The sequence below is a fragment of the Polyodon spathula genome, chromosome 2 (assembly GCF_017654505.1).
Source record: "Polyodon spathula isolate WHYD16114869_AA chromosome 2, ASM1765450v1, whole genome shotgun sequence".
Classification (NCBI taxonomy): domain Eukaryota; kingdom Metazoa; phylum Chordata; class Actinopteri; order Acipenseriformes; family Polyodontidae; genus Polyodon; species Polyodon spathula.
The window spans coordinates 50,993,143-51,005,277 of NC_054535.1; the positions used below are offsets into that span (position 1 = coordinate 50,993,143).

Below are 12,135 nucleotides of genomic sequence, written 5' to 3' on the forward strand. Positions count from 1 at the left end.
GTGTTTTATTTTTCTTGATGTCCACCATTTTAAAACCATGTGGACTACATCTCCTTGTAACCCATAACCACATACATACTTTATAAATGATAGGAGCTTCGCAGAATTTGCGCCCTGACGTTCCACCCATCCAGGACTTTACCTTTAACACGCTATATATATATATATATATATACACACACACACACATTTTTTTTCATTCTATTTTACCATGGCAACAGGCCCCTAAAAAAATAAACCTTTTGGAAAAAATAAATCTTGATATTATTGACGTTCTTAAGTATGAACGTGATTAATATTGTTTTCCTACAATATTGTTTCCTACGACCTCCTTCAGTGTGCAGTGCCTGCGCCGCATAATGTCAACAGCCGCCATGTTTATCACTAATTACAACAAGCACTGTAAAGCCGACAATAACAGGCTACTTTCAAAACAAAGACAATTCGGGGGAAAAAACAGGTTCACACCAATAACTGAAGTTAAAAAAAGGCAAAAAAATGAAAATACAAGAAAAAACACTTCCTAACATAAACCTCACAAACTTGCACTTGAATGCAGTGGGAGAAATAAGAGAATTTCACCAGATACCTGAAAAAGACCTGGACAAACACTTTTCGAATTTCACCTTGTCAGTAAAAAAATAAATAAATTGGGGACAACTTTGAACCAAGTTCTCTCCGACGCATTTGTCGCAGCTTAGCGCAGATTTAACTATAAATGCATTATTTTCTATTCTATTTTCTAACACAGTGCCTATGAGTAATCTGCTTATACCTTCCAAAATGACCTAGGCTGTGCTGCAATTCTAATGTGTAACAGACTACCTAAAAATAAGACATGAAAGCTGAGAGCTTTCTTTAACCTAGTAAACCAATGAAAATACATGTTTACCATAATGTCATACATGGTTCTGGCACGTCCCTTTTGCACTATACATCATTAGATACTTTTGCATGAAAGGCCTCAGTTGCAAGGGTGCGCGGTTCTTTGATGGACCCAGATTCAGTTAAAATGTGTTTGCCCACTGACGATGGGAATGAGAATGCAGAGACGGGAGCCCAGCTAACAAGATTTAAGTTTTTGCAGGTATCAGGCTTTTAAAGACTGTCACCCACACCTGTGAGCAGAAACTGACTCAATGAGAGCAGAAACTGACCCAAGATTGTCACAGCTACTGGAAGCAGGATGATCTTTACGATACAAATTGAACATTTGTGAAACTGCAACAAATATTGTAATGAATGTAGTGTGTTTTAAATAATTTAATAGAAAATATTATTAGCAGATCTGTGTAAGGCCTGTGATAAGGGAGTTCATTGCACTGAAGGTCAAACTGGCCTGCTGAAAGTTCCAAACCTCCCTTATCAGGTAAAAGCATCTTTTTTAATTAGACTCAGAGTCTCAAAACATTCTGATCCAGCCAGAGCAGAATTTTAGAATCTATGGAGCACACTTAATATGCCATAAGCAACTGAACTAGGTTTGTCTATAGTAAGAAAAAACAAAAGTATTTAAATAAATAAGAAACTTAATAACATTCAGTAAATGTATGAGCAGTCCTAAGTTTAAACATTAAATTAATATTAATAATTAAAAATTAGCTTCTTGCCTTCTGTGTATATCAGTGAAGTAAAATAGAATTGCAGTTTATAAGAGATTGGTATATTGACATATCTGAATTAGAACTACATGTTATAAAATCATTTATAGTATAAACTGTAACTCTAACAGTAAGCTTACTGAAGGAATATAACTAATGTTATAACCTTGATTCTCACCTGCTTGTAGTACAGGCAGTGTAGAAGATGACTCATTGGTTTTGGCCGATGAAGCGCAGATTTTTGATGGTCAGTGATTTAACCGACAAGATCCTCTCTATAAAATGAGAAATCTCGTTAATAATAACAAATGGAAATACCTTTTGGATAACAGAAGATAGGATTTTATCTTACGATAATCATTTTCTATATATAACAGAACCTGGCAGGAAGAGATGGGAATGGAAAGTGTAGGACGTGTTAAAACGTTAAGTTAGATATTGGTTTGAAATAATGAGTATTGAAAAACGCTTACAATAGTGTTTCATACTAATCAACCCTAAAATTGACAAAAAGCAAAGGTTGTCTTTAAACCTGCTTTAACTGGATTTTGTATGAACAGTGAAGAAGGTCAGACTTGGTTCAGTCACTGTAGCACTATGACATTTTGGTGCATTAATGCTAGCCTGTATTTAGATATAAATAACCATTTGATTTCCATTCAAAACCTAAAAGATTTATCAATGGAGTAAAATAATACTACAACTGTATTGAAGTACTAATGCTGTTAAACCTGTAAAGTACTGGATTGCGCAGACTGCTTTTTACCTAGGATTTATGGTGGGCTACGCAAGCAACCAATCCAATTTTTACAGCATTTAATAAAGCGAAAGAGTACTAACACTGCTCTGATTCGTAAAACTTCTAATTAAATGAGTCTGTGTAATTTTCTTGAATATTAAAAAAAAAGTTGTCTGGACATTCAGCAAGCCCAGTGCACGAACAAAACCACCTACAGGAATTTTGAACATCTCTGTCCTCCTTAAACATTTCCCCTAGGTTTTAGAGTGTGCTCAGAGCATATATAGAAATAAAAAGAGTATGTGCGAATTCTGACAATAACTTATAGCTGCCCAGCGGGAACGTGAAGTGCTTAACTGTGAATTCAATTTTAAATCAATCCATGCATAAATACCACTTTTTTCCTTTCCTAATCTTCAACTAATCTGATAACATAAAAAAGCTACTTAAACATTGATACTTTCTGACACTGGTCTAGAGACAAGGAAAATCTGTGACAGGACACCATAACGAAGGCTCAATTTGCAGCTACTGGACTCGATTTGTCCACAATTCTGTCTTCAGCTGGATCCAAACAACACTGTGCTTCAAAACCAGCCAGACAAACTGCCAACCCTGTTTCAGTTCATTCTGCACCCGCTAATCCACTCCCTGCCAACTTGAGTTTCGCGTCCGACTAAACTACACAGACTATTCAACAATTGTACAGTTAATTTATCTGGCAAAGTCCAGATAAATTATAATAACAAAGGGTAAGGACCCTAATAAATAAATACGTTAGCCAAATAATAATAATAATAATAATAATAATAATAATAATAATATAGGTTTTCTCTACATGTATGTCGTTTTTCTATTCTAATTATGTTAGGGACTATTTTCCTCAGCAGAAGGTTACCCGGCAAAATATCAGAAGTTCAAGGTAAATATAGGTTTTAAAGTTGTTTTTTTTTTTTTTTTAAAGAGTAAATAAAGAAATAAATAATTTTCTTATAGCGATACAGCCCTCTCGATGTGGCACACTAGCGCCGTCTCCTACTCCTCGGGATGCATAACTCCACTCGCGGTCATCTACCTCACGGTAGAGTCTGCATCGACAGGCTCTATTACTTAAACATATATTTATGGATTTAATTCACTAAGCCCTGTTAAAGAATGCAGTGTAAGGATTTGTTTTGCCTACAGTATGTTACAGTGCATTTATTCAGTAGCATCATCCTCTGTTTACTGAAATCAGTTTATAATTCAATTCAAGATGAACAAATTACTGGCTCATTTCCTAGCAAGTTTTATAGTAGATAGACAGTTTCTCTGCGATTTCTTCAGAGCTTTAAAGGCATGCAATTCGTGACCACTAAGGAAACAAAGATAAAGAGAGGATTAAAAGAGTCTCAAAAATGAAACTGACAGTGTTAATAAATTAGACAGTAGTACACCCATTTCCTTATCGCTTTCATTATTCTTCAGCCAATCAGGGTGATGTCAAAGCATGACAGACTGCGTTTGAACCTATATTTTATTGATTAGCACCTGGCTGGCCAAAATTTTCTTCTGCAGTAATTTAATTGACTTTGACAACTACCAGGCATTGGATTTTAGTGACTTTTTGAAAGGATGTATCATGCTCTCAAAAGACAGCTTTTGGGAAAGCAAATAAAAAACAAAAACAAATAATGCATGGTTACAACTGCACCATACTGTAATTTAGCCTAAGCAAAGTAAAAAGACCTTTAAAAATGTAGTAATGTGTTTTACTAAGAACAACACTGTTTGTATTCACTCAGGCAAGAAATACTGTTTTTGTGTATTAACCTGATGGCAATTGATTTCACAGGTCACCAAGGATCATGTGTAACCTTAGGCATAAGAAATCTGATTGGGAACACAACATTAAAACCTTTCTTTTTTATTTATTTATTTTTTACTGCTGCACCCTGATAATAGAGGTGGATGTGACTTTCTATAGGCATCGTAGATGAAAATACAAGATCAAAAATACATTTTACACTGGACTTTCTGTATGACATAATCCATGACAAACTCATTTCGTTTGACAAGCCTGATCCGATATCCTTTTTAACTTGAATAAACACTTCAAATAAAATAAACCTTAAAAAGAGGGCGTTGTACAATGAAAAAAAACAAAACAATATTTACTCACTGTTTTATTTTATTTTTTGCGTTCCACTTAACAAAAACTAGGATTGCATCATGAAAGAATTAAAACGTTTATTAAATCTACAAGTTTTGCAAGTATTTTATTTAGCAAATAGAGTGAACAGCAACACTGATCTTAGCTGACAGTCAGAGCACACCAGGAGAACGTGCCCCAATGCTCCGTGCCTGCCCGCAGGGCTGGGGCTGGATCCGGCCCATGGGCCATGGGCCATAGGTTTGTTTGACACCCCTGACATAACTGATTTGAACTAATATTTTTTTTGGTTTATTTTTTCCTAAGAATACATTAGGAAAACATAAACTTTAAATTTCACTTTAAATCTGGTTAGATAAAACATTTAGGGCCAAATTCACAAAGAGTTTTTGTTGCAGTTAACATTTCTGACTTAATATCAGTGCTAACACCCTTCTTCAGCAAATTATCTAACTCGCAAGGTTAGTCTGTGTGCCTGAATTAGTATTATTAACACATCTTAATAGCGTTCCCGTGTTAATTATATAATCCATAAAAGATGCAATATCTGATCAGGCCAAGGTTTTATCATCATGTTTAAGCAGCGGCTACAGAGCTGCATTTTCTGTAATTTTATTTCCTATTACAATTATTAGTCATACACCAAAATATTACACATTCTTATACAACAATATCCTACAGGAATCTTGCATACGCTTTATAAGCCACACCAACCAACCCAATTGCAATTTTTGGTCTGGATATCAGATCGGCCTGTCACATAAATGATTCTGTTTATGTTGTAGTGAGAGATTAAAGTGGTTAAAATGTTTGAAACAATGATCAAACAATTTATGGATTGGTTGATTACCCTGTTAAGTAGGCTACACAAGTAAAACAATAATATGATAAATATGCTATATTAAGATGCCCAGTGCGCCACTTATCACATTGTAATTTCATGTACAGTAAATGTACGTGTGGGCAACCCTGTAGGCACCAGAAGAAGAATAGTTTTAGACTTTCTATAACGGGAACGGTTACATGTAATAGCATGCAATTGGACATGCAATATAGGGTTATATATTATAATCCTATTACACTCCCATATCGCAAACGCACACACACACACACACATAACGTAGAAATATGAATCTAGGTTATTCACAAAAAAAGGAAAAGTGTTTTTGTGTTACAGAGCCTATTTAAATATATCTGGAGATACAGTACATACCATTAGTGACTGTCTGAGGAGTGAATGCTGTATCTGTTCCCCCAACTCTATCGATGCTTTTCCATGTTCACTGTTAATTGGACTTATTTCTAGAGGTGGTAAAACAGACCACAACCCAAGCAGATTTTTTTGCTAATGAAATGTCTTTTTTTTTTTTTTTTTGTTCACACACAGTTCTTTTTGGTTTGACCGACAGCATTTAAATTCTGCCACACTGCTTTCCAATTGATGTCTTCCCTTAATTAACTGTATTGTGAAATAGTAACCCATGTAACTAAATCAGGGATTGTTTATATGCCTATATCTTAGATGTACATTTTCTCTGTGTCTCGCATACAGGAAAAAAACGTATAATGAACATTTTCAATCTCAGAAAATCACACACAGCATATAATAATACATTTCATATCCATGGTGCTTGAACGTAATAGAAATACAACTCGAAAGGAAAAAAAAAAACATTGTAACTCCTGTTACAAACTTCCAGTGGTTTGCAGAAGTATTTGCCCCCCTGCAAAGTTTTCACATTTTGTTGGCACTGCTTCTCTTCAACAAGGACTAGAAAGTTTGTCAGAATTCACATTTCAGCAGGACAATGACCAAAGCCTCACTGGAGAGGTTGAACAAGAAGAGAATTAATGTTCTTGAGTGGCCAAGTCAAAGTTCTGATCAAAGTTCAATCCAATTGAAAATTTATGGTGAAACTTGAAGATTGTAGTCCATCAAGGATCACCAACAAACTTATGAGAACTGGAGCAATTTTCCTGTGAAGAATGGGCAAAAATTTCACCATCCTACTGTGCAAAGCTAGTAGAGACCTATCCAAAAAGACCCATAGCAGTAATTGCTGCAAAAAGTGCTTCTACCAAGTACTGACTTAAGGAGCTGAATACTTATGCAACCAGTAAATTTCATTTTGTACATTTTCTTTCCAAGTTTTGCTTACATTTAATCTCCTCCTCATATAACAGTGTTCAGTTTAATCACTACAGCTTTGAATTAAAACTGTTTGAAAAACTGTGCACACATTATTTGTAATTCAACAAAACGTAACATTATTGGTAGGAGGTGAATACTTTTGCAAATCATTGTATATTAGAAAATAAATGTTAAAATGTGCTCCCTTGTCGAGTCAGTTTTAGTTACAGCAAATGCTTTTAACCCTACATTACCCCGATGTGCCTGCAGCCAACTGTACTGGAGGTATTACACATAGCAATTTACTTGAAGGAGATAACAAGCAAGAGTCCCACTACCATAGTAAAAAGAGTGGTATTAATGCACAGTAATTATTCAGGAGAGCTGATCAAGCGCCACGGGAAAAATGCCATTTGGGAATAACAGAAGAATCAAGGAGTAAAATTTGGAGAGAAGAACGCACCTTCTATCTTAACTCCAGTGTTCTCACAGGTAAGTGAATCGGGCCCTTAAAACTATCTTTAGCGCAGATCCCCCAGTGGCTCTGTTGGACTTCCAGTCACTCTGGTTGCATCTTTAATAAGAAGGAACTACTGAAAAGAAAAAATCAATCATACTAAATTAAATAAGGCTTTGTAAGAACTTTATGCTGTGGTAGAACGGCAACTAGGTGTATCTAATATAAAAAGTGTGAATAACAATTAAACAACTTCCTTCTATGTTATTTTTCAGTAAAGTGTTTAGTTTTGTCAGACTTTGGGCTTGATTCCCAGAGCTAGTATTTACTCAAAATGCTCATTACTGCGAATTTTTCAGAATGGAAAAATGCACCCAATAATGTTACTAACCAGTAAACAATAACTGATGTTTCATGTAGGAGCTTATAAAATGTGTAAATAGGGTTAAGTTGCTTCTTATTTGTACAGTGATATCTCACTGAAACTAACTCGGATTAGATGAATTTCTGAAAGTAGTCCCAGCAAAATTTTGCAATCGCTTATTGTAAATTACTTCTATAATACGAATTCACTAAATATGAATTTCCTCTTGGTGCGTATTATTTTGGAGACGATCATACAATTGAGTGTAAAGGTTATTGGGAAATGCATGCATCCACATTAATGCCTCTGTACAATGTTGTAGTGCTGTATACTTACTACAGGTACTGATGAATTTTGGGTGGCCATAGTGTTTATGCAAAAACATGCACTATCATTGCAGATAAGATGTGGTGAAAGCAGTGGAAAATGCACCACTCTACAAGCAAAAGAAAGATGTTGCCTCAGATGTACATATTCCCACAGACACTTTGTCAACCATTCTAAAAAAAAAACAAAGGGATACAATAATACAGTCCTATGAACAGCAAACTGTGGATGCAAGTCGTCAATGTTTCTGATTTGCTCAATACCCTGATGTTGCGGACACCTTGTTTTTGTTTAAAAATGCCAGTGATGAGAATGGGACATGCACTGTTCAAGTGCAGTTCATTTCCAATGTATACTTTTAAAAGCTCAATAAAACGCACAGTACTTTTAAATGTGTTATACTTGTAAGAACATAAGAAAGTTTACAAACGAGAGGAGGCCATTCGGCCCATCTTGCTCGTTTGGTTGTTAGTAGCTTATTGATCCCAAAATCTCATCAAGCAGCTTCTTGAAGGATCCCAGGGTGTCAGCTTCAGCAACATTACTGGGGAGTTGATTCCAGACCCTCACAATTCTCTGTGTAAAAAAGTGTCTCCTATTTTCTTTTCTGAATGCCCCTTTTTCTAAACTCCATTTGTGACCCCTGGTCCTTGTTTCTTTTTTCAGGCTGAAAAAGTCCCTTGGATCGACACTGTCAATACCTTTTAGAATTTTGAATGCTTGAATTAGGTCGCCACGTAGTCTTCTTTGTTCAAGACTGAACAGATTCAATTCTTTTAGCCTGTCTGCATATGACATGCCTTTTAAGTCCGGAATAATCCTGGTCGCTCTTCTTTGCACTCTTTCTAGAGCAGCAATATCTTTTTTATAGCGAGGTGACCAGAACTGAACACAATATTCAAGATGAGGTCTTACTAGTGCATTGTACAGTTTTAACATGTCATTGTTCTGCAATTGAAATTTGATGTTACTGTAACTTTAATACAAACTGACAGGATGCATTTTGCTTAGACTCCCGATAAGAATACTGGTAAGAAACTTTTTCTTTTTTTTTTTTACTGATCCCTTGAAATTCGTATTAACAAGGACTGAATGTAATTGGTGCACTAATGACAAGCTGAAGTAAACTGCTTATATATACAGTGCCTTGGAAAAAGTATTCAGCCCCCATCCCTTTTTTCACATTTAAGAGTCTCACAGCCTGGGATTTTGATGCATTAGATTGGGAATTTTTATTTATGAGTCACACATTCTTCTTTGCAGAGTCCCCCCCAAAAAGAAAGAAAATAGTAAACAATAAAATAATAAAAATTAGAAAACTGAAGTGCCATCATTTTTTAAGTATTAATCCCCCTGGGTCAATTCTTGGTTGAACCAACTCTGGCAGCTATAATTTAGCCAATAGTCTTTTCGGATAAGTCTCTATTAACTTTACATACCGTGATTGAGCAATATTTGCCCATTCCTCCTTGCAAAATTGCTCAAGCTGTGTCAAGAACGGTGATGGACAGCAATTTTGAGGTCTTGCCACAGAGTTTCGATGGGATTAAGGTCAAGACTGACTGACTGGGCCACTCAAGGACCTCTATTTTCTTCATTTTAAGCCACTCCAGAGTTGCTCTGACAGTGTGCTTTGGATCATTGTCCTGTTGAAAGACAAACTTATTCCGCAGTTTGAGTTTTTTGGCAGAGGGGCGCAGGTTTTTATCTACGATTTCTCTGTATTGTGTGCCATTCATCCTCCCATCAATCCTGACAATATTGTCAGTCCCTGCTGCTGAAAAGCATCCCAATAACATGATGCTAGCACCGCCATACTTTACAGTGGGGATGGTGTTATGTGGCTGGTGTGCAGTGTTTGACTTACGCCACACATACCACTTAGCGTTCAGGCCAAAAAGTTCCACTTTAGTCTCATCAGACATTCTGCCACATAACTGCAGTATCTTCTAGGTTTCTAGGACATTTTCTGAACTCTTTGCGGGCAAAGATGTGGGTTTTTTTCAGCCAGGTCTTCTTTCTTGCTACTCTCCCATAAAGGCCCTTTTTGTGGAATGCCTTGGAGATTGTTGATACATGAACATCATCGTCCATCGCAGCCACTGACTTCTGTAAATCATTCAGAATCACAGCTGGCCTCACAGTAGCTTCCCTAAGAAGTGCCCTTCTTGTCCGGCAACTAAGTTTAGAAGGGCAGCCTGATCTAGGCAGTGTGGTGATAGTTTCGTATTTTTCCCACTTCTGTACAATGGACTACACTGAGCACCGAGGGATGTTCAATGCCTTTGAAATGGTTTTGTATTTGTGCTTCTCTATAACCACATCCCTTACTTCATCTTCATTTTGATTTGATTCTTTTGAACGTCTCTACCATACTGTGTGACCATACAGAGAGAGTGGTATTTATCCTCACAGATTGATTTAAACCATGTGATCCACTAATTTCTTACATAGGTGGAATCCATCAACAATTTGTGTGACTTGTTGAGATAATATATTGCACCTGAGCAAATTTAGGCTTGCAATTACAAAAGGGTATGAATACTTTTTTTTAATCTGATAATTTCAGTTCATTTTTAGTAAATATTTGAAAGCTTTTGGAATTTTTGACTTGACATGGTGCTCAAGGCTTTGTAGATCAGTGGGAAAAAATCCTAATTTAATCTATTTCAAATTCTGAATCTGAGACTCGTAAATGTGAAAAAAGGGATGGGGGCCGAATACTTTTTCAAGGCACTGTATAAAGTATCTGGAACACCCCAAGTGAGTGAAACACTGCAGCTTTTATGCAGGTATACTCAATTGCTAATCAATCATTCAATTTGGAATCTCGGCACATCTGCACATGAACTAATTTGTGTACTTCCCCGTGCTCACATAAAAATACCCTTTTTAATCTGTACGTGAAGTGACTGTGCCATCCTCGTGTCTAAATATAAAATTAATCACCAACAAAATAATTATATATTAAAATTATATATTTTAAATCACTCGTGCTACACAGATCCATTTATTTCTCGTGCACCAATACCTATACACCAACATTAACACTAGATACACACAGGGGCGGAGCACACTGCCACAAGGGGTTACAGTTTTATTCAATGGCTATGAGCGCCCCCACTTTAAAAATTGTTCCAGTGCCACTGCACTGATCTGAATCACATGCAGCACTTCATGCTCTTTAGTGCCATCTAATAGTAGATCTGCACAACCCAATGTCTTTAAAGTCAATCTAGTAATTTAAAAATGTTAAATATAATTAATACTATATATATATATATATATATATTATATATATATATATATATATTATATATTATTCCCTTGCTTGATTTGAACCAGAATGTGGACCAAGCTTTGCACCCTCATGCAATGCACTACCATTGCCATGTACCATGCTAGTCATGCTACAAGGTTCTCAATACCTTGCATATGTTTTTTTCCCCTTTATGCATTTGCACATCAAACAATTCAGACAAGATTGTACAGCCTTCAAAAGTGAGCAATGCCACATTACGTTATTGTATTTATTTGGAGTAAAATATTATAATCAAGATGTTTTTCTACTCTATGCAAACTTACAAAATATTTGCCAGTACCAGCTGAGAATGTAACCCTATTTGCTGACTTATCAGCTGTGCTGTCTCTAAAGCAGGTTACAATTTACCCCTCCACTAACTGGGGACATAGGCAATGATTCCCAGTAGGGGTACAGATCAGGTGTAATTTCAGGCTTAGTTTATAATTTTGGGTATAAAAATCTTGCAAAAACTGTTTTTTGGCTTGCCTGAAAACAGTGCAATGTGAGCACTGTGCTACAAGTTGGGCAATGTAGGTAAAAATCATGCTGTTTCATTACCTTTAAGGTCTGATTCCAAAAATGAACATTTACAAGTCAAGTGTAATAGATCAACTGAACAAAATTCACTTTTTTCTATTCCTGCTGCTAGCCAGCCTTGACCTAAACACTATCCTATCAAAAATACATTTTTGCAACTAAAATTAAAAATGTTACTGACATGGTCATCATCTCATGGTCACCATCTTTTTCATTTTACCGACGGCTCTAATTCTGAAGTTACAGCCATGGCAGGGGATGCAGGTTACTGACGTGCACGTTGAACTGTGGGAAGCCTATTTATCCTGCAACAACACAGTATATTTACTCCCTGTTGGATCTGGACCCAAAGAGAGTTAATCTGTGGTTTCAGGTTAAACAGACTTCAGGGTCAAATTGAAAATAAAATCGGGACTAAAAAAAAAAAACTTGCAAGGAGTCTTAAACAAGTACATTCAGCAGACTTTGAGACTTGTGTGTTGGATCGATGTGACTCCAGACATATAAAACACATTTCCAATCC

At 36.1% G+C, this 12,135-nt stretch overlaps 1 protein-coding gene across 2 annotated transcripts in view; it reads right to left on the bottom strand.

Moving 5' to 3' along the window:
• plgrkt (plasminogen receptor, C-terminal lysine transmembrane protein) overlaps nucleotides 1–12,135 on the bottom strand; it is a 63,390-nt gene that overhangs the window by 24,580 nt on the left and 26,675 nt on the right. The window contains exon 1 of one of the 2 annotated variants that reach the window (XM_041224606.1): nucleotides 1,780–1,855. The exons of the other annotated variant lie outside the window; for it this stretch is intronic. Coding sequence (XP_041080540.1) covers nucleotides 1,780–1,815 — 36 coding nt within the window. The 5' untranslated portion in view covers nucleotides 1,816–1,855. Of the gene's footprint in view, nucleotides 1–1,779; nucleotides 1,856–12,135 lie in introns of those variants that run through there. 2 annotated transcript variants of the gene reach the window in all.